The 27728-nt window shown below is 43.8% G+C and overlaps 2 protein-coding genes across 2 annotated transcripts; both read left to right on the forward strand.

Moving 5' to 3' along the window:
* LOC118220835 (stonustoxin subunit beta-like) lies at window positions 1–27728 on the forward strand. The gene is made up of 6 exons (XM_035405165.1): window positions 1–159; window positions 5342–5406; window positions 6355–6622; window positions 14971–15082; window positions 16467–16527; window positions 26736–27728. Exons 4-6 carry the CDS (start codon window positions 14981–14983, stop codon window positions 27293–27295), a joined length of 723 nt encoding a protein of 240 aa, XP_035261056.1. The 5' UTR covers window positions 1–159; window positions 5342–5406; window positions 6355–6622; window positions 14971–14980; the 3' UTR covers window positions 27296–27728.
* LOC118220434 (early nodulin-75-like) lies at window positions 6364–7713 on the forward strand. The gene is made up of 3 exons (XM_035404295.1): window positions 6364–6457; window positions 6770–6889; window positions 7100–7713. Exons 1-3 carry the CDS (start codon window positions 6364–6366, stop codon window positions 7711–7713), a joined length of 828 nt encoding a protein of 275 aa, XP_035260186.1.

Here is a 27728-nt window from a genome sequence, read left to right on the forward strand (position 1 = left end):
TCAAATGAAACTGAATGAGGTTAGAGAACAGACTGTCAGAATGTCCGCCCGCCCCATTCTCACCCTCCCCTCCCCCATCCGAAACCTCAGGCAGCACAGGCAGCAGCGTTCTACTTGCTGGTTAAATGAAGACTGCATGGAAAATACGGTTGATTTGAGGTAGGTTACAAGTGGCTATAAAATGTAACCTTACTTTAAAGGGACATTTTTTAGACCCAGGTCTGCTGAGCTACTCACCACAAACTAAATCATAAATTTGGAGACATATTGGGCTCAAGATCCAAAATACCATGCCTGGGTAAAGACTCATATGATTATTTAGTAGCATTCTTCAATAAAGTTTTTTCTCTGAGATTATAAAATTCATAGTAACATGCTTTGCTAAAGATTACTTCTGTGATTATGGGATTCATAGTAACATGTTTTGCTAAAGATTAGTTTCCTGAGGAAGTGATGCATATAACCTCATCTTAGATGCCTGACTGTGAATGCCTGATGATTATTGTACTCATATTTCTAATCAAGAACTTGGGTTGAGAGGTGTGTTTGTATTCTGAATTCTAAATGTTTATAGATCTCACAGTAACTCATAAAGGGCATTAGAGTATGAGTCAGTTAACCCTGAAGTAAAACCCTGCTCCGTATACTGGGGTGGACCCACACCAACATCTACTCCACTATATACTGAGCAGGTGAGACATGTTAAATTGGGCCTAGCATAATTATAGTTGGTTAGGAGCTGTTTATCTAGTGTGATTGAAGGGGAGGGTCTTCGGCATGAAGTACTATTTTAAGAAAACTTGTTTTAGTAGTAGTAGTAGTAGTAATGAGCTACTGACTTGAGTCAGTAGCTCATTAATTCTTTGAAAAAGCATAACAATTAGCACACTGCCTGTTGTGGTCAGAAAATGAATAAATACACATTACATTAAAGTTATATCTCAGTGGAATATGGTCATTAAAGAAGATATGATATGATTAACTGTCACGTATAGGTCATGTCCAAATTAAACACATCTCCAAATAACTGATTCAGCTTCAGTGTAGAATAACAGAAAGTTAGTTGACTGATCTTTATTAGGTTTGGTTTATCAGAGGTGAGGGAAGAGTATCTGGAGCAAAATGGCGATTAGGGAATTCGCAATAAAACAGACAGTGGGTAAAGTGACAATGGTATGAAATGGGGAATTACAATTACAATCGGGGCCCCGCCAGGAATAGTCTGTGGCTGCATAGCTACTAGGACAGGGATGGAGAGCCCATGCAGTCATGAGGGGGGACAAGCATACCCACCTATTAAAGAGCCAGCCCATGTAACGTGGGGTCACAGCTGATTGACAGGTGACAGGAGGAAAGGATGCCACCCCACAATGCTCTATGACTACAGGCTTCTCCCACCCTGTCTCCAGACTACAACTGATTATAAGCCTGAGCATAAAGGTGTGTTTTTTTTATCTAGATTTACATATTGGGACTGTGTCTGAATCCCTTATAAATTTTGGAAGTGTGTTCCACAGTAGTGGGGCTCTGTAGGAGAAAGTAAAAACCTAAATGGTGGTAAAGCTAATTCTTGGGACTACCAAGTAGCCTGTGTCTTCAGAATGGAGTGACCTTGTGGGCTTATAAGGTAGGAGCAGGTTAGTTATGTACACTGGTGCACGTCCATGCAGAGCTTTAAAGGTCAGGAGCAAAACCTTGAAATCTATCCTATGCTTAATGGGTAGCCAGTGAAGCGACGCTGGCACTGGAGTAATGTGCTCATACTTCTTAGTTCTGGTCAAGATACGAGCAGCTGCATTCTGCACAAGCTGGAGAATCTTTAATGAGTTATTAGGGCAGCCAGATAGCAGGGCATTACAGTAATCTCGCTTAGATGTAACAAAAGCATGGATCAATTTCTCTGTGTCCCCCATTGACAGGAAATGCCTGATTTTAGCTATGTTGCGTAAGTGAAAGAAGGCAATTTTGTATATGTTTTTTATATGCGTGTCAAAGGTAAGATCAGGATCAATGGTGACACCAAGGTCTTTAACAACCATGTTTGGTTCAGCCAAACAACCATCACAGTTTAGGGTAAGAGTAGACATTTTCTCCCTGAATATTTTGGGACCTAAAACCAACATTTTGGTCTTATCCGAGTTCAGGAGCAGAAAATTAGAAAGCATCCAAACCTTGATATCTACAATACAGGCCTCTAACCATGAAAGCGGCAATGCTTCACCAGGTTTCATTGAAATATAAATCTGTGTATCGTCCGCATAGCAGTGGAACTCTACGCCATGTGCCTGGATAATATTGCCAAGTGGTAGCATATTAAGGGAGAAAAGTACTGGTCTAAGCACTGATCTTTGTGGAATACCATGTTTCATTGTTCAGTAGCTGGACTCTTCTTTTAATTTAACAAACTGTTTCCTGTCACATAAGTATGATCTAAACCATGCGAGTGCCTGTCCATGTAGTCCAACACAGGCCCGGAGTCTGTCCAGTAGAATTCCATGATCAATTGTGTCAAAAGCTGCACTCAGGTTGAGGAGTACAAGAACCGACACAGAGTTACACTCGGCTGACAACAGTAGATCATTAGTAACCTTAATAAGAGCGGTTTCTGTGCTGAGGTAGGGTCTAAACCCTGATTGGAATATTTCAAGGATACCGTTAGAGCTAAGGTATGCACTAAGTTGCTTACTTGCTTATCAGTGTGCTGCATCAGAGTGCTGTATTAAGGTGCTGTATCAGAGTGCTATATTAGTGTGCTGCATCAGGGTGCTGTATCAGAGTGCTGTATCAGGGTGCTGCATCAGAGTGCTGTATAAGTAAGGGTGCTGTTTCAGGGTGCTGTATCAGAGTGCTGTATCAAAGTGCTGCATCAGAGTGCTGTATCAGGAAGGGTGCTGCATCAGTGCGCTGTATCAGGGTGCTGCATCAGAGTGTTGTATCAGGGTGCTGTATCAGAGTGATATATTAGTGTGCTATATTAGTGTGCTGCATCAGGAAGGGTGCTGTATTTAGCCGCGTTTCCACTGCAGGAACTAGGGTCTAAATTTAGTTCTGGGGGCTTTGTTTTACCCCCCAAAACGTTCCTGCTCGGGGGGTAGTACTTTCCGAAAGTACAGGAACCTTTTGGGTGGAGCTTGCAGCGCTGAACATTTCTGATTGGTCGAGTACTCGTAGCGTTTGTGTTGTATTTATTTTCCGCCATTACCCGCCATGTTTGAAAATATGCAGCGGCAAACCAATTTATTTTCATAATAACTTCAAATCAAACTTGTATGTTATGCGGCGCAGTAGCCTACTTTTGGTTATAGCCTATCAACGTCTTGGAATTATAACGTGTGCTCTTCTGTTCTTTTCTTGCTTTAGTATTCGTTTTATAAAATGCTAAGCATTCGTGCTGGGACAGCATATTACGTAGGCTACCAAAAGATTCAAACGGATTAATTCGGTTGCTGAATATTTTCTTCCGGATTTTCTTTGTTAGCCCGTTGTAATTGACTCAAAACGTTTGATACAGTTATGTGAGGTATGCGGTAGTTCTGCATAATTACCATTGGTGATACAATACAAGCAAACTGGAAATCACCTTCCGCACTTTTTATCCGGGTAAAATAACAGGTTAATTCTAGTAATCTTCCCTTTAGCTTTTTCAGACTGCCGTAATTTTACTGCCATTTTTCAATTCCACGAAAAGACCAGGAAGACTATGGACTCATTTATGGTGCATGGTTCGCATCTGGAGGGCACACTTCGCTGCTCGGCTAGCAGTAACTTCGAAGGAAAGCAAACGGTGGCTGTACCACTACTAATTTACATTTTCACGCAAGTCCGAGTTTTCGTTCTATTCTTGTCATTTTGCGATTAGCCTATATGGAATTGACGACGAGAAAGTAATAAAACAGCTAATTGTTTACAACGTGTGCATGTTTTCTGCTGTTAATAAATGTGTTTGAGAGGATATATGAAAATCAATAAATACAAAAGTAACCATATATAGTCATTGTTGGTAACCCGTTGTATATAAGTGGAATAAACCCCTCCGGGCTGTCCCGGTTATTAGAAAATAATGTAGGCTACTTCGGTGGTAGTATGGGGTTACAGAAGAAATCATATGACAGATGGACCGACGACAACGTCAGTGGGCTAATTTGCCTAATCTTCGCGGTACTTTAGACCCCGGTGGAAACGCAGACAACCATTGGCTGAAGGAACCTTTTAGTTCCTGGTAAAGTAGTTCCTGGGACTGAAAGTTCCGGGTAATTTTGGTGGAAACGCGGCTTTAGTGTGCAGTATCAGGGTGCTATATTAGTGTGCTGTATCAGGGTGCTATTTTAGTGTGCTGTATCAGGAAGGGTGCTGTATCAGTGTGCTGCATCAGTGTGCTGCATCAGAGTGCTGCATCAGAGTGCTGTATCAGGAAGGGTGCTGTATTAGTGTGCTGTATCAGAGTGCTATATTAGTGTCCTGTATTAGTGTGCTGCAACAGAGTGCTGTATTAGGAAGGGTGCTATATTAGTGTGCTGTATCAGGGTGCCATATTAGTGTGCTGCGTCAGTGTGCTGTATTAGAGTGCTTTATCGGAGTGCTGTATCAGTGTGCTGCATTAGAGTGCTTTATCGGAGTGCTGTATCAGAGTGCTATATTAGTGTGCTGTATCAGTGTGCTGTATTAGTGTGCTGTATTAGTGTGCTGTATAAGGGTGCTGTGTCAGGGTGCTGTGTCAGGATGCTGTATCAGTGTCATGTATTAGAGTGCTTTATCGGAGTGCTGTATCAGTGTGCTGCATTAGAGTGCTTTATCGGAGTGCTGTATCAGAGTGCTATATTAGTGTCCTGTATTACTGTGCTGTATCATGGTGCTGTATCAGGAAGGGTGCTGTATTAGTGTGCTGTATCAGGGTTCTATATTAGTGTGCTGTATCAGGGAGGGTGCTGTATTAGGGAGGGTGCTGTATTAGTGTGCTGTATTAGAGTGATTTATCAGGGTGCTGTATCAGAGTGCTGTATCAGGGAGGGTGCTGTATTAGGGAGGGTGCTGTATTAGTGTGCTGTATTAGAGTGCTTTATCAGGGTGCTGTATCAGGATGCTGTATCAGTGTCATGTATTGCAGTGCTTTATCGGAGTGCTGTATCGGAGTGCTGTATCAGAGTGCTATATTAGTGTCCTGTATCAGGGTGTTGTATCAATGTGGTGTATTATAATACTGTACCAGGGTGTACACAAATAGTGAGGTGTACACAAATAGAACAAGACTATAAGGCCTGTTTAACGTGCATTTGGCACTAGGTAACAGCAATTGTAAATATCCATTAAGGTGATTTACTGATCACCTTATTTCTTGTTTCAGGTGTCTCTGATGGCTGGCCGGATCCTGGAGATTCTGGAGGAGCTTCCAAAAGAAGAATTAAAAAAGTTCACATTTTATTTGCATCAGTGTGCTGTATCAGTGTGCTGCATCAGAGTGCTGTATCAGTGTGCTGCATCAGAGTGCTGTATCAGGAAGGGTGCTGTATTAGTGTGCTGTATCAGAGTGTTATATTAGTGTCCTGTATTAGTGTGCTGCAACAGAGTGCTGTATCAGGAAGGGTGCTATATTAGTGTGCTGTATCAGGGTGCCATATTAGTGTGCTGCGTCAGTGTGCTGTATTAGAGTGCTTTATCGGAGTGCTGTATCAGTGTGCTGCATTAGAGTGCTTTATCGGAGTGCTGTATCAGAGTGCTATATTAGTGTGCTGTATCAGTGTGCTGTATAAGGGTGCTGTGTCAGGGTGCTGTGTCAGGGTGCTGTGTCAGGGTGCTGTGTCAGGGTGCTGTATCAGTGTCATGTATTAGAGTGCTTTATCGGAGTGCTGTATCAGTGTGCTGCATTAGAGTGCTTTATCGGAGTGCTGTATCAGAGTGCTATATTAGTGTCCTGTATTACTGTGCTGTATCATGGTGCTGTATCAGGAAGGGTGCTGTATTAGTGTGCTGTATCAGGGTTCTATATTAGTGTGCTGTATCAGGGAGGGTGCTGTATTAGGGAGGGTGCTGTATTAGGGAGGGTGCTGTATTAGAGTGCTTTATCAGGGTGCTGTATCAGGATGCTGTATCAGTGTCATGTATTGCAGTGCTTTATCGGAGTGCTGTATCGGAGTGCTGTATCAGAGTGCTATATTAGTGTCCTGTATTAGTGTGCTGTATCAGGGTGTTGTATCAATGTGGTGTATTATAATACTGTACCAGGGTGTACACAAATAGTGAGGTGTACACAAATAGAACAAGACTATAAGGCCTGTTTAACGTGCATTTGGAACTAGGTAACAGCAATTGTAAATATCCATTAAGGTGATTTACTGATCACCTTATTTCTTGTTTCAGGTGTCTCTGATGGCTGGCCGGATCCTGGAGATTCTGGAGGAGCTTCCAAAAGAAGAATTAAAAAAGTTCACATTTTATTTGAATGAAGAGGTGCTGGAAGGATGTAGGCCCATTCCACTGGGTCAACTCGAGGACAAAGATGTGACAGGTGTTGTTACCTTGATGAAGAGTTCCTATGGTAACAAAATGGTGACAATCACACAGGAGATTTTAAAGAGAATTCCACAAAATGACTTACTTGAGAGATTGGAGAGAAATCTGGAAAATGGTAAGATGCATCGGTGTTTCTGAGTAGTTTCCCATTCCCTCAGCAGATCCAGCATGTGTCTATTCAGTGGTCTGCGAACCCTACATACCTCATATCTCCTCTCACAAATGTTCATTGGAGTTCAAGTCTCTCAAATAAACCCTCCAGATTACAGCTGCCGCATTCAGAGTACCCCTCCAGGCTACAGCTGTCCCATTCAGGGTACCCCACCAGACTACAGCTGCCCCATTCAGGGTACCCCACCAGACTACAGCTGCCCCATTCAGGGTACCACTCCAGACTACAGCTGCTCCATTCACGATCGCTTTCTAGAGTATAAATGTTCCATTCAGGATACCCGTCTAGACTATAATCGCCCCATTCAGGGTCCCTTTCCAGAGTATAGCCGCCCCATTCAGGGTACTTCTCCAGACTACAGCTGCCGCATTTAGGGTACCCCTCCAGATGTCAGCTGCCCCATTCAGGGTATCCCTCCAGACTACATCTGCCCCATTCAGGGTCCCCCTCCAGACTACAGCTGCCCCATTCAGGGTCCCCCTCCAGACTACAGCTGCCCTATTCAGGGTCCCCCTCCAGACTACAGCTGCCCCATTCAGGGTCCCCCTCCAGACTACAGCTGCCCCATTCAGGGTCCCCCTCCAGACTACAGCTGCCCCATTCAGGGTCCCCCTCCAGACTACAGGTGCCCCATTCAGGGTCTGCCTCCAGACTACAGCTACCCCATTCAGGATACCCCTCTAGACTACAACTGCCCCATTCAGGGTCTGCCTCCAGACTACAGCTACCCCATTCAGGATACCCCTCTAGACTACATCTGCCCCATTCAGGGTCTGCCACCTGACTACATCTGCCCCATCCAGGGTACCCCTCCAGACTACAGCTGCCCCATTCAGGGTCCCCCTCCAGACTACAGCTACCCCATTCAGGGTACCCCTCCAGACTACAGCTACCTCATTCAGGGTATCCCTGCAGACTACAGGTGCCCCATTCAGGATACCCGTCTAGACTACAATTGCCCCATTCAGGGTCCCTCTCCAGAGTATAGCTGCCCCATTCAAGGTATTTCTCCAGACTACAGCTGCCCCATTTAGGGTACCCCTTCAGACGTCAGCTGCCCCATTCAGGGTACCCCTCCAGACTACAGCTGCCCCATTCAGGGTACCCCTTCGAACTACACATTAGTAGTATGTAGGTCAGCTCTCTCATTAGAGTGAGTGAGTTTGCTCATTAGAGTGAGTGAGTTTGCTCATTAGAGTGGGTGAGTTTGCTCATTAGAGTGGGTGAGTTTGCTCATTAGAGTGGGTGAGTTTGCTCATTAGAGTGGGTGAGTTTGCTCATTAGAGTGGGTGAGTTTGCTCATTAGTCAGTGAGTTTGCTCATTAGTCAGTGAGTTAGATCATTAGAGTGGGTGAGTTTGCTCATTAGTAAGTGAGTTTGTTCATTAGAGTGAGTGAGTTTGCTCATTAAAGTGGGTGAGTTTGACCATTGGAGTGGGTGAGTTTGACCATTGGAGTGGGTGACTTTGCCTCAACTACATGACCTGGCAAGCTAGTCCACGCAGTGACTACTCTCTGCGTGGGAATAAAAGATATTTCTACCCTAATGTCTGGGCAGAATTTACCTTTTGCTAATTGTCATTTATGCCCACGTGTTCTACTCTCAGAACTCAAACTGAAGAATCTTTTGTAGTTTGTTTTGTTAATCCCTTTTATGAATCAAAAAGCCTCAATAAAATCACCTTTGAGTCTTCTTTTACTAAGCTGGAAGAGGTTAAGCATGTTTTATATTTGTAAATAAAATACTTTCCTGGCAGGTGTGGACATCAGAGAGAAGACTGAGTAAATGCCCAGGATACGTGTTTATTCAACCCTCTCACTGCTACCCTTTAAAGAGCATGCCATCTACTGCTACTGCAACCCTCTCGATGCTACCTTCTAAAAAATACACCATCTACTGCAACTGCAACCCTCTCGATGCTACCTTCTAAAGAATACACCATCTTCTGCTACTGCAACCCTCTAACGAATACACCATCTACTGCTACTGTGACCCTCTAAAGAATACACCATCTTCTGCTACTGCAACCCTCTAACGAATACACCATCTACTGCTACTGTGACCCTGCTACTGCTACCCTCTAAAGAATACACCATCTACTACTACTGCAAGCCTCTAAAGAATACACCATCTACTGCTACTGCTACCCGCTAAAGAATACACCATCTACTGCTACTGTGACCCTCTAAAGAATACACCATCTACTGCTACCCTTTAAAGAGCACACCATCTACTGCCACTACAACCCTGCTACTGCTACCCTCTAAGGAATACACCATCTAATGCTACTGTTACCCTCTAAAGAGTAAACCATCTAATGCTACTGCAACCCTAATACTGCTACCCTCTAAAGAGTACACCATCTAATGCTACTGCTACCCTCTAAAGAATACACCATCTATTGCTACTGCTACCCTCTAAAGAATACACCATCTACTGCTACTGCAACCCTAATACTGCTACCCTCTAAAGAATACACCATCTATTGCTACTGCACCCCTCTAAAGAATACACCATCTAATGCTACTGCAACCCTAATACTGCTACCCTCTAAAGAATACACCATCTATTGCTACTGCTACCCTCTAAAGAATACACCATCTACTGCTACTGCAACCCTAATACTGCTACCCTCTAAAGAATACACCATCTACTGCCACTGCTACCCTCTAAAGAATACACCATCTACTGCTACTGCTACCCTCTAAAGAATACACCATCTACTCCTACTGCTACCCTCTAAAGAATACACCATCTACTGCTACTGCAACCCTACTACTGCTGCCCTCTAAAGAATACACCATCTAATGTTACTGCTACCCTCTAAAGAGTACACCATCTAATGATACTGTTACCCTCTAAAGAGTACACCATCTACTGCTACTGCTACCCTCTAAAGAATACACCATCTAATGCTACTGCTACCCTCTAAAGAATACACCATCTAATGCTACTGTGACCCTCTAAATAATACACCATCTAATGCTACTGTGACCCTCTAAATAATACACCATCTACTGCTACTGTTACCCTCTAAAGAATACACCATCTACTGCTACTGCTACCCTCTAAAGAATACACCATCTAATGCTACTGCTACCCTCTAAATAATACACCATCTAATGCTACTGTGACCCTCTAAATAATACACCATCTAATGCTACTGTGACCCTCTAAATAATACACCATCTACTGCTACTGTTACCCTCTAAAGAATACACCATCTACTGCTACTGCAACCCTACTACTGCTACCCTCTAAAGAATGCACCATCTACTGCTACTGCTACCCTACTACTGCTACCCTCTAAAGAATGCACCATCTACTGCTACTGCTACCCTCTAAAGAGTACACCATCTACTGCTACTGCAACCCTAATACTGCTACCCTCTAAAGAGTACACCATCTAATGCTACTGCTACCCTCTAAAGAATACACCATCTATTGCTACTGCTACCCTCTAAAGAATACACCATCTACTGCTACTGCAACCCTAATACTGCTACCCTCTAAAGAGTACACCATCTATTGCTACTGCTACCCTCTAAAGAATACACCATCTAATGCTACTGCAACCCTAATACTGCTACCCTCTAAAGAGTACACCATCTATTGCTACTGCTACCCTAATACTGCTACCCTCTAAAGAATACACCATCTACTGCCACTGCTACCCTCTAAAGAATACACTATCTATTGCTACTGCTACCCTCTAAAGAATACACCATCTACTGCTACTGCTACCCTCTAAAGAATACACCATCTACTCCTACTGCTACCCTCTAAAGAATACACCATCTACTGCTACTGCAACCCTAATACTGCTACCCTCTAAAGAATACACTATCTACTGCTACCCTCTAAAGAATACACCATCTATTGCTACTGCTACCCTCTAAAGAATACACCATCTACTGCTACTGCAACCCTAATACTGCTACCCTCTAAAGAATACACCATCTATTGCTACTGCAACCCTCTAAAGAATACACCATCTAATGCTACTGTTACCCTCTAAAGAATGCACCATCTACTGCTACTGCTACCCTACTACTGCTACCCTCTAAAGAATACACCATCTATTGCTACTGCTACACCATCTACTGCTACTGCAACCCTAATACTGCTACCCTCTAAAGAATACACCATCTATTGCTACTGCTACCCTAATACTGCTACCCTCTAAAGAATACACCATCTACTGCCACTGCTACCCTCTAAAGAATACACTATCTATTGCTACTGCTACCCTCTAAAGAATACACCATCTACTGCTACTGCTACCCTCTAAAGAATACACCATCTACTCCTACTGCTACCCTCTAAAGAATACACCATCTACTGCTACTGCAACCCTAATACTGCTACCCTCTAAAGAATACACTATCTACTGCTACCCTCTAAAGAATACACCATCTAATGTTACTGCTACCCTCTAAAGAGTACACCATCTAATGATACTGTTACCCTCTAAAGAGTACACCATCTACTGCTACTGCTACCCTCTAAAGAATACACCATCTAATGCTACTGCTACCCTCTAAAGAATACACCATCTAATGCTACTGTGACCCTCTAAATAATACACCATCTAATGCTACTGTGACCCTCTAAATAATACACCATCTACTGCTACTGTTACCCTCTAAAGAATGCACCATCTACTGCTACTGCTACCCTACTACTGCTACCCTCTAAAGAATGCACCATCTACTGCTACTGCTACCCTCTAAAGAGTACACCATCTACTGCTACTGCAACCCTAATACTGCTACCCTCTAAAGAATACACCATCTACTGCTACTGCTACCCTCTAAAGAATACACCATCTACTGCAAACCTCTCATTGGGCCACATTCACTAATATATGCATAGAAATGTTCTTACTTTGTGCGCAGAAAACGTTTACAGCAGAATTACCGCAAAGACACTTGCGCACCAGCCACTTTTGTTCTTACCCACGAGCGTATTATGGTGAATCTGGATCATTCTTAATTGATAGGTGCGTGCCCGCAATGTTCTATTTGCATAATGCAACGCCCCCAATTCTCCATATAAGGACGGTCCTATTGCAGGCTCAGAGCACGGGTTAGAGATAGAGAAGTGAAGAGAAAAGGTGAACCATGGCCCCTAATGGTGAAAAATAAATAAAATTTCTAATGCAGAAATAGAAGTGATTGTTTCAGAAGTTGAAGCCAGAAAAGGCGTTCTTTTTCGTAGCTTTTCCAATGGAGTGACTGGTGCGCGGAAAAATGAGGCTTGGGCTGCAACAGCTGAGGCAGTGAATGCCGTGTCTGCTGAGGGACGCAGTAAAAAACTAATCAGCTAATCCAGAATATTCAAAATAGCGTATGCACACTTTACCGACCATACGAACAAATTACAACTGTGATAAATACTACTTCTTACATCAGATGAATACAGGTTTCCGTGAATAAATAGCCTAAACTCAAATGCTTCGGGTAATGGGGCGTATGGGGCGACATAGCTCAGGAGGTAAGACCGATTGTCTGGCAGTCGGAGGGTTGCCGGTTCAAACCCCGCCCTGGGCGTGTCGAAGTGTCCTTGAGCAAGACACCTAACCCCTAACTGCTCTGGTGAATGAGAGGCATCAATTGTAAAGCGCTTTGGATAAAAGCGCTATATAAATGCAGTCCATTTAATTCAACTGTAAATGCCAAATGAAATCTCAGCTGAGTAGAACAGATTTCAGAGTTACTTAAGCAGTTCTTTGTGTTATCATTCAGCCCACTAAGATTTTAAAAACTCGCCTCTACTTTAGACAGACAAGAATAACTTCCATGTATCACCCCTTATCAGGCGAGCCGTTCGCATTGCTTGGGGAAAGTCCCACGTCTGATTTGCAGTGGTGTAGGGTCTGTCTGTGCAGGGTCCAGAAATCGATGAAGAGCGTGCTGCAAGAGTTCCCAATCCCGCACGTTCTCTCATTACACTCGCATCTGAATGCAGTGACAGGGGAAATCTCGGCTAGCGTGCTGTTCATCAGCACCAGGATGGAAAGTGCAGTAATTCAATGGAGTGTCCGATAATTCGGTCATTGAGCAATTTTTGGAATATTTGTATTCTACAAAGCTCAATACTGGAATGCCAGTGTAAAGCTAGAGAGTGCTAATTGTGGGGGGAAATAAAGGAGTGCCCTATTGTTGGCTATGAGTGGGAGCAAGACAAATTTTTACTATTAAATATGATGCAATTATTATTATTTGTATACAGTTAATTATTATTACAAGTAATACTTATGATAAGATTAATTAATTTTTAAAGTACATTAGATATTATTAGTAAATATTTACAATTTAAAATATTGAATATTTACCCTTTTCTACTATTTGTCTAAGATGAATTTACAATTTTTAAATTATTTTTGAAGACTTAATGATTTTTGCGTACGCATGGTCTGAGGCAGCTATAAATTTGTTCGCACAATAAGAACAAATTCAAGAACATATTGATGAATCCCACAATTGTGCCTAAAACATGCATACGCAGGGTTTAAGCACAGATTTGTGTGTACGCAACGTTAGTGAATGAGGCCCATTGCTACCATCCAGACCTGGGTCAAATACATATGTTTTGAATTCAAATACTTTTCTACGCTTTACTGATCTTTTCTGGTGTATTGGAACCAATGAAGTACTCTCAAAAAGTGCAAACCCCACCTTCTGGTTATATTGGCAGGTGCAATTACACCAGAGAAGATAAATAGAGCACAGAAAAGTATTTGTATCCAAAACAAATACGTATTTGACCCAGGTCTGCTACTATCTAAGGAATACGCTATCAACCTGTCAGGGAAGTGAGAATCTGTTTTAAATGACAGTTTCTGAATCAAGCAGTTTAACAGCTAACAACCTCAATTAATGTTTGGCAATCTGATCACAGAACACAAGATCATCAACAGTTCATACTTCTGAAGTGTAAAATAAATTTATTGTATTTGATTGTTTAATTATCAAAGGTAACGAAGGCCAAAGTTAAAAAACCAAAAGATGGCAGAATATTCCAAAAAGCCAGTGATCAAAATGTAACAATGCCAGTAGAGCTGTAAGACCAAAAATGTAAGACCACTGTTACGACTTAAGCTATAGTCGTGACAAAAAGGGAGACAACACAACAAGGTATACTTTTAAACAAAGGAATTATTTATTAAGAAGAAAACAATGATACATGTATGAGTGAAATGTAGGGTATTTATATTAAATGTGTGTGGATGTGTGTGTGCAAATATGGGATGTGAATGTACAACGCAAAACCTGTGAAGAAAAGAGGGTGAAGGGAAAAACCTGCAGGTCGTCCAACTGCCCGACCTGGTGCAGGATTACCTGGAACAGAGTGAGAAAGAAAGGGAGAAAAGCGGCCCAGAAAGCACTGGGGGCTTCCTTATTATAGGGTTTACCCCCAGGTGCTCAATTAGAAAGGGATGCACCGCACACACTGGCCGACTCCTGTAACTACAATAAAAACAAAACAATATTAGAGACAGTCTTCACACCACACACAAGACCAAACGCCAAAAACAAAACCATACCCAGTTGCTCAGATCCCCCAGATGCCAACCTCCTGAAGTAAAAACAAGTGGGGGAGGGACACCCCTGCCTCTCTTGGCCCATGCATACTTACTTTAGTCAGGAAAATGGTGAGCATTGTTGGCCTGAATGGTCTGTTCTTGTAATTATGTTATGTTATGTCATGTTATGCTGTGTTATGTTATGTTAATTTCCCAAGGAAATTCCTTTTTATGCCTGTGGAGGGGGGAAAGAGAAACTAGCAGAATTCTCTGGCAAGGTTAAATAGAGCTGACTATTTAATAACAATGTAATACTGCATGGATATCAGCACGTTTGCCGTATAAAATTACATTTTCTCTTTTTCTTTTCTCACCATCACCTATATCCTCTAAAGAATTTACCCACACCCATACCCTCTAAATCAGTGTTTCTCAACCCTGGTCCTGGGGACCCACTGCCCTGCATGTTTTAGATGTCTCCTTGCTCCAACACACCTGATTCAAATGAATTGGTCATTATCAGGTTTCTGCATAGCTTGATGACGATCCATTCATTTGAATGGTCCCCAGGACCAGGGTTGAGAAAATAACTTACCCTCACCCATACCCTCTAAAGAATTTACCCTCACCCACACCCTCTAAAGAATTTGCCCTCACCCATACCCTTTATTGAAAATACCCATACCTTCTAAAGCAGGATTTATAAAAAAGTAAATGATAGTTTTAATAATTTTAATTCATTTAATTAATGTTTGTTTGTCAGAGCGACCCTGATGAGCTCGGCAGCTGCAGCCAGTGATTACAGCCCTGAGGGGAAGCGCAAAAGGAGCCTGAATATGGAGCCTGTGTCTGAGGCCCAGCAGGTAGGGACACAGGTAAGGCCTTCACTCACTCACCTGAGTCAGCAACTGCATTCACTCACTCATCTGAGTCAGCAACTGCATTCACTCACTCACCTGAGTCTGTACCTCCATTCACTCACTCACCCGAGTCTGTACCTGCGTTCACTCACTCACCCGAGTCTGTACCTGCGTTCACTCACTCACCCGAGTCTGTACCTGCGTTCACTCACTCACCCGAGTCTGTACCTGCATTCACTCACTCACCCGAGTCTGTACCTGCATTCACTCACTCACCCGAGTCTGTACCTGAATTCACTCACTCACCCGAGTCTGTACCTGCATTCACTCACTCACCCGAGTCTGTACCTGCATTCACTCACTCACCCGAGTCTGTACCTGCGTTCACTCACCTGAGTCTGTACCTGCGTTCACTCACCTGAGTCTGTACCTGCGTTCACTCACCTGAGTCTGTACCTGCGTTCACTCACCTGAGTCTGTACCTGCGTTCACTCACCTGAGTCAGCAACTGCATTCACTCACTCACCTGAGTCTGTACCTCCATTCACTCACTCACCCGAGTCTGTACCTGCGTTCACTCACTCACCCGAGTCTGTACCTGCGTTCACTCACTCACCCGAGTCTGTACCTGCGTTCACTCACTCACCCGAGTCTGTACCTGCATTCACTCACTCACCCGAGTCTGTACCTGCATTCACTCACTCACCCGAGTCTGTACCTGAATTCACTCACTCACCCGAGTCTGTACCTGCATTCACTCACTCACCCGAGTCTGTACCTGCATTCACTCACTCACCCGAGTCTGTACCTGCGTTCACTCACCTGAGTCTGTACCTGCGTTCACTCACCTGAGTCTGTACCTGCGTTCACTCACCTGAGTCTGTACCTGCGTTCACTCACCTGAGTCTGTACCTGCGTTCACTCACCTGAGTCTGTACCTGCGTTCACTCACTCACCTGAGTCTGTACCTGCGTTCACTCACTCACCTGAGTCTGTACCTGCGTTCACACACTCACCTGAGTCTGCAACTGCATTCACTCACTCACCTGAGTCTTCAACTGCATTCACTCATTAACCTGAGTCTGCACCTGCGTTCACCCACTCACCTGAGTCTGTTCCTGCATTCCCTCATTCACCTGAGTCTGGCCTCTCTGCACATTGTTGCCTAAAATAAATTTTCTATTCATGTCTTAAGGTGAATCTGTTTGTATTTAGTTACCAGATTCAGCCCACGCCTTATGCATTTACTCATTCACCGTAATGCTTTGTGTTCTATATTCACTCATTCATCTTAAAGCTTTGTCTTCTTTATTCACCCATTTTCCTCTGAATCTCTCTCTTTCTTAATTCTGTGTTCTGTGTAAGGTGTGGTTTAACAGCTTTATTAATTTCCCTGCAGTCCATGATTTTAAATGCCTCAGTCCTGAACTCTAATCACCCAGACCTGGAAACAGAAAAAAGTAAGTGATTTTCACTCTAATTATGATCATAAAACAATGATGAATGAGCCAAGTCTTACACAAGTTCCTGTATTTAACACAGTAATATTTACAAATGCACTATTGCTGTGTAGCACACAACCTATAGACATACTATTTTGTTTAATACACAACTGACAGACACCCTACTATTTTAGTGCACAACCTATAAACACAATGTTATGCTGGTTGCAAAACAGTATAATTGATACTCCTCAAACAGTTTCTCCCATAAATGTCTGTTTTTACAGACAGATGTGCCCCAAGAGTCCAGCAGAAGCTGAAGTTGAATCTGAAGAAAAAGTTTGAGTGCATATATGAAGGGGTTGCCAAGTCAGGAAAACATGCCCTGCTCAACAATATTTACACAGAGCTCTACATCACAGAGGGGGACTGTGAGGGGGTCAATAATGAACATGAGGTGTGGCAGATTGAGACTGCAACCAGAACACATCCCACACAAGACACATCAATCAACTGCAATGACATCTTTAAACCCTTATCTGGACAAGAGATACCCATCAGAACTGTGCTGACCAAGGGCATCGCTAGTATTGGAAAAACGGTCTCCGTGCAGAAGTTCATTCTTGACTGGGCAGAAGGAAAAGCTAATCAGGATGTTGAGTTCATGTTTGTCCTTCCTTTTCGGGAGCTGAACTTGATTAATGATGAGCAGTACAGTCTCCTTGAGCTTCTGCATGTCTTTCACCCTGAAATGAAAGGCTTTGAAAATATTGAGTCTGAAATTCACAAGGTTTTGTTCATCTTTGATGGTCTTGATGAAAGCAGACTTCCCCTGAATTTCCGGCGCAATAAAATTCTGTCTGATGCAAGAAAGACATCTTCTGTGGATGTGCTGCTGACCAACCTCATTAAGGGGAATCTACTTCCCTCTGCTCTCCTCTGGATCACCTCCCGACCAGCTGCAGCCAATCAGATCCCTCCTCAGTCCATCCATCGATTGACAGAGGTTAGAGGCTTCAATGATGCACAGAAAGAGGAGTACTTCAGGAAGAGATTCACAGATCAGAATCTGGCTGGCAGAGTTATTAATCACATAAAGACATCCAGGAGCCTATACATCATGTGCCATATACCAGTCTTCTGCTGGATTTCTGCTACTGTTCTGGGGCGACTTCTGTGTGGAACTGACAGGGGAATAATCCCCAAAACTCTGACTGGAATGTACACACACTTCCTGCTCATTCAGTCAAACTTCAAGAATGAGAAATATGAGGACAGATCTGAGACGGATCCACAGAAACTGCTGGAGTCAGATAAAGGCATCCTCCTGAAACTGGGGCAGCTGGCTTTTCAACACCTGAAGAAGGGCAATCTGATGTTTTATGAGGAGGACCTGAGAAATTGTGGCATTGATGTCACAGAAGCTTCAGTGTACTCTGGGGTGTGCACAGAAATCTTTAAAGAAGAGTCCATGCTGCATCAAAAGAAAGTCTACTGCTTTGTGCATCTAAGCCTCCAGGAGTACCTGGCTGCTTTGTATGTGTTTCACTCTTTTACAGGCAAGAATTGCGATGTACTGAAATACTTTTTTGGTCAAAAGACATTAACTACTGAATTGTCACTGTATGACTTGCACAAAAAAGCAGCTAAGAAGGCTCTGGAGAGTAAGAATGGACACCTGGATCTTTTCCTCAGATTCCTTCTGGGCCTCTCACTGGATTCCAATCAACGCCTTCTCTGAGGTCTACTGACACAAACAGGAAGTAACTCAGAGAGCATCCAGAAAACAGTCACATATATCAAGGGACTGAAGAAGAAAGATCCCTCCCCAGAAAGGTGCATCAACCTGTTCCACTGTCTGTCTGAACTCAATGATGATTCCCTTGTGAAGGAAATCCAAAAGTACCTGATTTCAGAGAATCTTTCTGCTGAACCAATCTCACCTGGACACTGCTCTGCCCTGGCCTATGTGCTGCTGATGTCAGAGGAGGTGGTGGATGAGTTTGACCTGAGAAAATACTACACCTCAGATGAGGGACGAAGGAGACTAGTCCCAGTTGTGAAATGCTGCAGGAAGGCTGTGTAAGTATTAGCATGGGAATTACCATTCATATTTATCATGGCTGTCACCAGTAATCAACACTAATCAGCATAAGCTGTCTATACTTGAGGACATGAGCAATTAATTAGATAAGTGCAAATAAGATTCGTAGATGAGTAGGACCTCCAGTGTGTGTAGATGAGTAGGACCTCCAGTGTGTGTAGATGAGTAGGACCTGGGTAGGGGCAGAGTATACAAGTCGTATCCATGAAATAAATTTAGACCCAAAGCCAAATTTCCCCAAAACAGAAAACAAATAATGCCACTCACCCCGGTCAAAGGCCTTCTCCGCATTCATCGATATAACCATTTCAGCAGCTTGAGAGGTGCCAGGGGAAAGCACAATATTTAGAAGTCTTCTAATGTTAGACGATAATTGCCGTCCTCTGACAAACCTCGTTTGATCTTTAGAAATTATGTCTGGCAAACAAGGATTCAAACGGCATGCCAGAACTTTGGCTAGAAGCTTTACATCCAAATTTAACAAACTTATTCTCCAGAGTTTAAGCGAAATTGAAGCTTGATTTAAAGTTGGGGGGAGGGATCCTCGTTTCAATGAATCGTTAAACATATCGAATAATAAAGGGGCGAGTAGATGGGAAAACTTCTTATAACGAGCAGTTCTTAAACAATTAACCTCTTTTCTCCATCAGAACAACCTGCTAGACCCTCACCAGTCTGGCTTCCGATCCAGGCACAAAACAGAGACTGCACTCCTAGCTGTGACGGAGGCACTTGCCACTGCAAGAGCCTCACGCCTCTCCTCTGTCCTGATCCTTCTTGACCTGTCTGCAGCTTTTGACACGGTCAACCATAAAATACTCCTCTCCACCTTGGCTGGGATGGGAATTGCCGGGACTGTCCTGTCTTGGTTCGCTTCCTATCTTGCAGATAGGACCTACCAGGTCACCTGGAAGGGGTCTGCCTCTGCTTCTCATCCACTTGTTACGGGAGTGCCGCAGGGATCTGTACTGGGTCCTCTGCTGTTCTCCTTATACACCAGATCTCTTGGTTCAGTCATTAATTCACATGGCTTTTCCTATCATTGTTATGCAGATGACACACAACTCTTCTTTTCTTTCCCCCCCTCGGCCACACAGGTCAATGATAAGATCTCTTCCTGCCTGGCTGACATCTCCACCTGGATGGCCAACCACCATCTGAAGCTCAACCTCAACAAAACTGAGCTGCCCTTCTTCCCGTACAAGACCTCCTTGCTTCGTGAACTCTCAATCACGGTTGATGGCACCACAGTGACTGCCTCTCACTCTGCCAAGAGCTTGGGGGTGGTCCTGGATGACCAACTGGACCTCAAGGAGCACATCAAGGCAACATCACGGTCCTGCAGATTCCTTCCTGTACAACATCAGGAGGATTCGACCATACCTGACGACGCACTCCACCCAGCTGCTCGTCCAGGCTACGGTGACCTCTCGCCTTGATTACTGCAACTCTCTCCTTGCAAACCTGCCAGCTTGTGCCATACAGCCACTACAGATGATTCAGAATGCCGCTGCCCGACTTATCTACAACCTCCCCAAATTCTCCCACGTCACTCCTCTGCTGCGATCACTTCACTGGCTACCGGTCGCTGCCAGGATCCGATTCAAAGCCCTGACCCTTGCCTACACTGCCGCCAACAGGACAGCCCCCATCTACTTGCAGGACATGACTCAATTCTATGTGCCTGCTCGACCACTCCGCTCTGCGGCAGCAGGGCGTCTTGTAACCCCTCCCACCCGCCCAAAGGGATCACAGAGCTTCTCCACCCTAGCTCCCCAGTGGTGGAACGAACTCCCCGTCCCTCTCCGAACCTCCCCCTCACTATCCATCTTCCGCCGTGGCCTGAAGACTCATCTCTTCAGACTATACCTAGACTAACCACCACCACGCTGTATAAATATAAAAAAATAAATTAATTAATTAAAAAATTTTTAAAAACCCTTTTTCCTGTCACTTGTTACATGTTGCCCCATCCCTGCACTTCTTGGTAAATTGTATTTGTCCTAATACTGTAGCTTATTCTTCTGCCTAGTTGGCTTTGCAGATGTTAGACCAGGATAGTGTTCATTGTTCTCGGCTAGAAATAGCTGTACAAAATAAGTAATTGTACCTTACTGAACCCGTGTTCAGCAGTTGTCTACGATCATGAAAATGCACTTTTGTACGTCGCTTTGGATAAAAGCGTCTGCCAAATGAATGTAATGTAATGTAATAAAAGTCGACTGGGAATCCATCTGGGCCTGGCGTTTGTTGTTTTGCATTGATATGAGACAAGTGGCTCTCTCCTCTAGCTCTATAGGATTATCCAAATGTTTCTTGTTATTAGCATCAATGGTGGGGATATCTAAGCTGTCTAAAAAATTATCCATTGTAATATTGTTTGCAGGGGGTTCCGATTTATAGAGATTAGAGTAAAAGGAAGTGAAGACAGTATTTCAATTGGATCGGTAGTTAGGGAGTGGGAGGAGCCATAGACTTGAGATATGAGGCGAGAGGCTGACTGACATTCGAGTTGGTGGGCTAAGAGGCGGCTGGCTCTATCGCCATATTCATAGTGTGTCCCTTTAGTCCGTCTTAAAAGGTATTCTGCTTTACCCGTAGAGAGCAAGTCAAATTCTGTTTGTAGTTTAACCCTTTTTGTATATAGGTCTGAACTGGGAGAGATGGAATACTCTATCTATGCTAATAATTGCATCAATCAGCTCTTGCTGTTTTTGTTTATTTGTCCTGGCCAAATGTGTGCTGTACGAGATAATATCTCCCCGTATTACAGCTTTTAGAGTTTCCCATAACAAAGACGGCGAAGTTGACTCAATCCTGTTAAACTCAAGGAAGACACTAATTCTTTTTGAGATAAAATTGCAGAACTCCTCATTAGCTAGCAGCTCTGTGTTGAGCCTCCATTGTCCCTTAGTATTAGGTAAGAGAACTAAATCTAAAATGTGTGGGGCGTGATCGGAAATAATAATGGCAGAGTATTCAATAGATTTCACTGTAGGCAAAAGAGTCCTGTCTATAAAAAAATAATCAATGCGAGAGTAAGCTTGGTGTACCTTAGAAAAGTAGGAAAAATCTTTTGTGACTTGGTGGAGAAAGCTCCAGGGGTCTATGCAACCTAACTGACTCGCGAGGGATGACAGTGACTTTGACATGGCTGAGGGTGTGAGTGTTTTAGGGTGCGAGCGGTCAGGCTGAGGGTGTGAGTGTTTTAGGGTGCGAGCGGTCAAGCATGGGGGTCTATCACTAGATTCAGGTCCCCCCCTAAAATAAGACGATGGGTATCCAGATTTGGAATGTTGGAAAAAAGGGAGGTCATAAAATTTGGGTTGTCCCAGTTGGGGGCATAAACACTGACCAATACAATGGGAGTCTGATATAAAGTGCCACTTACTATGACATAGCGCCCTCTGAAGTCAGATATAGTCTGTGAAGGGGAGAACAGAATATGTTTCTTTATCAAAATAGCAGCACCCCTGGATTTGCTATTAAGAGGTGAATGAAATATTTGCCCAATCCAGGGTTTATGCATTCTCTTATGATCACTCATACACATATGGGTCTCTTGCAGGAAGGCAATGTCAGCGTTAAGACCCTTAATGTGCAAAAACACTCTGGATCGCTTTACTGGGCTCCCTAGTCCACGGACGTTCCAACTCACCAGCCTAATAGAAGACCCATCTGTTCCTCTCTGCGATATATTTGGATTAGCCATTGATCATATCTAAAAAAATTATAACTGACAAAAATAGAAATGAAGTGAGAATCCTGGTAGCATTCAGAGAATATTAACATTGGATAGAAAACAAGAAAAACCTCCCAGTGCATAGCAAGTGTCATTTTCCCCCCAAAATACAAACATAAATTTTGACAATGATTTAACTCGAAAACAATCAGTAAGTCGTTACGTAAACTCACCATAACAGAACAAGACGAGTTGCAGGATTGGATTACACACATTCGATTTACTATGCAGTGGATTTCCCCTCCTAGCGGTCAAAAACATACGCCATATGAACGCTTGCGACAGTTGACTGGAAACACATTGTAACAGGAATTGAGAAGCAGGCAGAGTTAGAGTGGGCCAACCGAAATAATACAAAATTAAAACAGAATAATAATAATAATAATTGTTATTGTTATTATTAATAATAATAATAATAATAATAAGTGCGCTGTACAGCAATGGATCCAGGCCACTAAGGTGTAACAGTTAACGTGAGGAAAGCGATGGATTTTAATAGCCCACATACCCAATGTACAAGCCTATATATTGTAGAATTGTAGAAATCAAAAACAAAACAGGTGGGCTGTGTGGGCTGGATGAAAATAGGAGCGGGCTAAGCACTTTTTGAAAAGAAAATTATAACGCGAGAGCAATAAACCAAGATCATGTATAACATGTAGGCCTAGTCCAAGCCGCGCACTACTCAACTTACTGTACATTCACGTAAATGCAAAATAAGGGAGTGTGAGGTGCCCAAAGTCTTTAGCCTGTTTAAACATGATTGTGTCTTACCTGTAGCAAATCCAGCAACAAAAAATAAAATAGACCCACAAAAGTATAGAGTCGAGTGAATTGAATCGGTGGCCGTATCGCTTGCTTAGTCCAATCTTTCATGAGTTATGAATGCGCTCTTGGTAAAACAGCTCCGCTTGCTCCGGGGAGTCAAGGAAATGATCCACACCGTTGACGTGCAGGTGCAGGTGACGCACAGCTGGGCAGGGTACATCATGCCGCACTGTATGCCTTTCCGATAGAAAAAGCAGTTGAAAGCAGCTCACCTCTTTGCCACAGTAGTGCTAAAGTCCTCATAAAACTTAATGTTGTGACCCCAATAAACCATATTGTGGTGTTCCTTTGCCCATCGCAGCACTCTTTCTTTGTCGATATAGCGATGAAAACGTACAATCACAGGGCGAGACCCTTGCCGGGGCTTAGGTCTGAGGCTGCGATGGGCCCGGTCCAGTTCAGGGCCACCGTCTCATAGCACGTCCCCAGCCACCTCCTTGAATAAATCTGCCATGAATTGTCTCGGGTCCTTGCCTACAACACCCTCAGGCAGACCAATAACTCTTAGGTTCTGACGCTTTGAACGAGAAATCAAGTCCTCCACAATAGCTTGAAGTGTAGCACGGTTAGGGTTCCGTCATCGAAGCTGTCTTGTACCGCAGCTCCACTACTTCTTGCTCCAGGCTTGTGATGTTGTCTGAGTGAGTCGAGAGGGCTGGTTCCATCTTCAAAATTGTGGAGGTGTGTTTGGCCACAGTGGTGGTAACGAAATCAAGAGAAGCCTCAATCGGGGCGAGAGCCGCGTTCAGAGATGCGATGAGTTCAGCAGTCATGCTTTTCCTTGATTTTTCCAGCTCAATGACCAGCGTTTCCAACGTGAGAAGAGAAGGCTCAGACTCCATCTTGCAAACGTTAGCTTCGCCTACAGGGAATAAAGTCCGTTGTGTCTGATTTTTTTTGCCTGCTTGAGTTAATTTACTCATTCCCATGCAAATTCAAAGTATCGTTGGTTAAATCAAACCGTTGCACTGAAGGTAAACTTAAAAGATAGGCGTAATTAAGAAAAAATACCAAATTTGTACAGGAGGCAAACACCACACGTCTTTCCACTACATTGTTCAAACGGAAGTCGGGGCATAGCAGTTTGCCTATTAAGTCTACATGTGTTTTGTGGATTTGGAGAAGGAATATAACCATGTGCCCTGGGTATTTTATGGGAGGTGCTGTGGGAGTATGGGATGGCTATTGCGAGCCATTCCGTCCTTGTATACTCGGAGCGAGAACTGCATTCTCTGCACTCCTGTTCTTGGTATTCATGGACAGGACCTAAAGACACAGCTGAGGTATGAGGTGTTTTCAGTTTGAGGAGATAGGAGGGGCATCTCTGCTGTTTGCGGATGACGTCGTTCTCTTGGTCTCATCGTATTGTGACCTCGATGCACCCTAGAGCGGTTTGCAGCTGAGTGTGATGCAGTCGGGATGAGGATCAGCACCTCCAAGTCTGTGGCTATCATCCTCTCCCAGAAAAAAGCGTTTGTCCCCTTAAAGTAAAGAGGGAGTTACTGCTTCAGGTGGAGGAGTTCAAGTATCTTGGGGCCTTATGAGTAAGTGAGAAAGGGATTCTGAGACCAACTGCCATCTAGGTTCAGCAGCCACAGTAATGCAGTAATACAGTAAAGGTATTGTATCAGATGGTGGTGGTGAAGAAGCAGCTGAACCGAAAGGCAAAGCTCTCGATTTACCAGTCGATCTTTGTCTCTACTCTAACCTGTCACAAACTATGGGTAGTGACCGAAAGAGATTGCAAATTCAAGCTGCTGAAATGGGGTTTCTCTATGGGGTAGCAGGGCTTACTCTCCTCGATAGGGTGAGGAGCTCAGCTGTCTGGGAGGACCTCAAAGTAGAGCCGCTGCTCCTCCGCATTGAAAGGAGTCAGTTGAGGTGGTTTGGGTATCTGATATGGATGCTTCCTGGGCGCCTCCCTCTGGAGGTGTTCCGAGCACGGCCACCAGGGAGGAGACCCAGGGGCAGACCTAGGGCATGCTGGAGGGATTATATCCACCCGCTGGCCTGGGATCTCCTTGGAATCCACCGGGATGAGTTGGTGGAAGTCGTTGGTGAGAGGGACTTCTGGGCTACGACCCTGATCTGGACTAAGCGATTAGAAAATGATGAATAGTTGATTAGAGCCCGCTGTCAACAATAACTGGTTCATTTTTCAAAGAAATTTGATTGGCAGAAAGTATCACCTATCACCTCTGTAGGCTCATAGAATGTTTCATATTTGGTGGAGACATACATTTTTAAAGATATTCATTTTATACAGATAATAGGTTAGCACACAAATAATTGGATTTGCTATTTTAAATTTAGGAATGTAAATAAATAATAAGAATAAATATTTTAACCAGGCAAATTTAACTGTTTTCTCCTTTTCTGTACAGGCTATCAGGTTGTCAGGTGACAGAGAGAGGCTGTGCTTCTCTGGCTTCAGCTCTGCGTTCAAACCCCTCACATCTGAAGGAGCTGGACTTGAGCTACAATCACCCAGGGGAGTCGGGAGTGAGAGCGCTCTCTGCTGTACTGGAGGACCCCAGCTGTCGACTGGAGATACTGCTGTAAGTATATAGTGGGTTTTTGTGGGGGGCAGGAAGAGTGAGAGAGAGAGTGCTTTACTGAGTCCTCTCCTGCTATAAACACTCCCTGTGCATTCTGGGAAAAATCCTCACTTTATACTGAGCTCCTCCCCTGCTATAAACACTCCGTGTGCATTCTGGGAAAAAACCCACTTCTGTGTTTCACTTCCTCTGTGTTTGCAGACTGCTGCTGTGTTCACCGAATAACCAGTGAGATGATTCTGCCAGGTGTGCTCTTTTGAGTAAAGTCCTGTCAGGGCGTGGAGCTCTCCCATTGACTCAGAGCTAGTCTGTCTCTCTCTCTGTCCCTACAGTGTAGACCATGGAGGAGAGACCAGGCTCAAACCAGGACTGAGTAAATGTAAGTCTCTCAACACTGAATTCTGTGAAGTAATTCTTATATTATAAGAAAATATTTTTATTCTTTTACTTACTTCATTTTTTGAGTTATTTTGCATTTGGTTCCTGGTATTTTGCATTTGGTTCCTTTGAAACAAAATCCAGAAGTGGCTGGGAACCTAGCAAATAAAATTAAATATAGCTAAATGTAAAGTTCTACATGTGTGAAATAAAAACATAAGCAGGAATACTTTATGGGAGGAACAAAATTGGAATGTGCTCAATTTTAAAAAGTCTTGGGAGAAATGGTTCATCAAAGCCTTTCAGGTTTGACCTCTGTAGCAGTAAAAACGTCCAACAGGCTAACCACAGATATTAAGAAAAATTTTCACGCAGAGAGAGATCAATGTGTTAAATAACCTGCCAGGTCATGTAGTAAAGGCAGAAACTCTGGGGGTGTTCAAGATCAGGCTTGATACAGTGTTACACACTATCTAGCCTGTAGGTAATCAGAGCACTAGGTACAATTTATTAAGGAAAATGGTGAGTATTGTTGGGCTGAATGGTCTGTTCTCACCATTATGTCATGTTATGTTATTACAGATGCTGTCAGTTCTAACCTTTCTGTTGTCTGCAGATGCCGTTCAGCTCACACTGGACCCCAACACTGCACACAGAAAGCTGTCTCTGTCAGAGGGGAACAGGAGGGTGATATGGGGGAATGAGCAGCCATATCCTGATCATCCAGAGAGATTTAACACCTATCACCAGCTGCTGTGCAGAGAGGGGCTGTCTGAGCACTGCTACTGGGAACAGGAGTGGAGCGTGGAGGGGGAGGCAGAGAAGAGATGGGGAGGGGCTTGGATGGGAGCAGCATATAAAGCAATCATCAGGAAAGGAGGGGCCATTTCTGAAGGCAAGTTGGGATACAATGACAAATCCTGGAGTCTACACTGTAGTAAGGCCAAGCATTCCGCCTGGCACAAAGAGAATAGCACAGCTGTACCTGCCCCCCCATCCCCGTCACACAGAGTAGGGGTGTATCTGGACTGGCCAGCTGGCACTCTGTCCTTCTACAGCGTCTCCTCTGACACACGGACCCTCCTGCACACTTTCCACACCACCTTCACTGAGCCTCTCTACCCTGGGTTTAGAGTAGACTGGGATTCCTCAGTGTCCCTGTGCATGCTGGGATAGACTCATCTGTCCTAACTCAGTGTGGGGTACTCATTCCTCTCTGAGAGAAATGTGCCATACTTGCCTGTCTAAGCTATAGGCTATACTTGCCTGTCTAAGCTATATGCTTGCATTTCATTTAGCAAACAGAGCAAACCAAATAAAGGGAATGGTAATGTCGGAGAGTAGAGTGTTGCCTGCAGAGACCTGACCTTCACCTAATGCAACTCACTACTGAGAGTGGGTTACTACAGAGCAGTAGGTTACTTATGTGCTGTATTAGTCTACATACATATGTGGTGTCCAGTTGGGGAGACCTGTAAATATTGAAAATGGGTATTGAATCTCTAACAAATTATGTGATGTGTTAAAATGGCAATAGCCAAAGTTCTTGTGTCAGTCATTTTCCAGGTGGCCTTTTGTTTGTTGTGAAAGTAAAGTCTTGTTTTGAAAA

The sequence above is a fragment of the Anguilla anguilla genome, chromosome 2 (genome assembly GCF_013347855.1).
Source record: "Anguilla anguilla isolate fAngAng1 chromosome 2, fAngAng1.pri, whole genome shotgun sequence".
NCBI lineage: Eukaryota > Metazoa > Chordata > Actinopteri > Anguilliformes > Anguillidae > Anguilla > Anguilla anguilla.

Bases quoted from the DNA above. Each gene is read 5' to 3' on its own strand.
- LOC118220835 (XM_035405165.1), top strand. From the start codon at position 14,981: ATGAGCTCGGCAGCTGCAGCCAGTGATTACAGCCCTGAGGGGAAGCGC. The intron at 15,083-16,466 runs GTAAGGCCTTCA...ATTTCCCTGCAG, and splicing joins CCCAGCAGGTAGGGACACAG to TCCATGATTTTAAATGCCTC. The intron at 16,528-26,735 runs GTAAGTGATTTT...TGTTGTCTGCAG, and splicing joins AGACCTGGAAACAGAAAAAA to ATGCCGTTCAGCTCACACTG.
- LOC118220434 (XM_035404295.1), top strand. From the start codon at position 6,364: ATGGCTGGCCGGATCCTGGAGATTCTGGAGGAGCTTCCAAAAGAAGAA. The intron at 6,458-6,769 runs GTAGGCCCATTC...TAAACCCTCCAG, and splicing joins TGAAGAGGTGCTGGAAGGAT to ATTACAGCTGCCGCATTCAG. The intron at 6,890-7,099 runs GTACCACTCCAG...GTATCCCTCCAG, and splicing joins CTACAGCTGCCCCATTCAGG to ACTACATCTGCCCCATTCAG.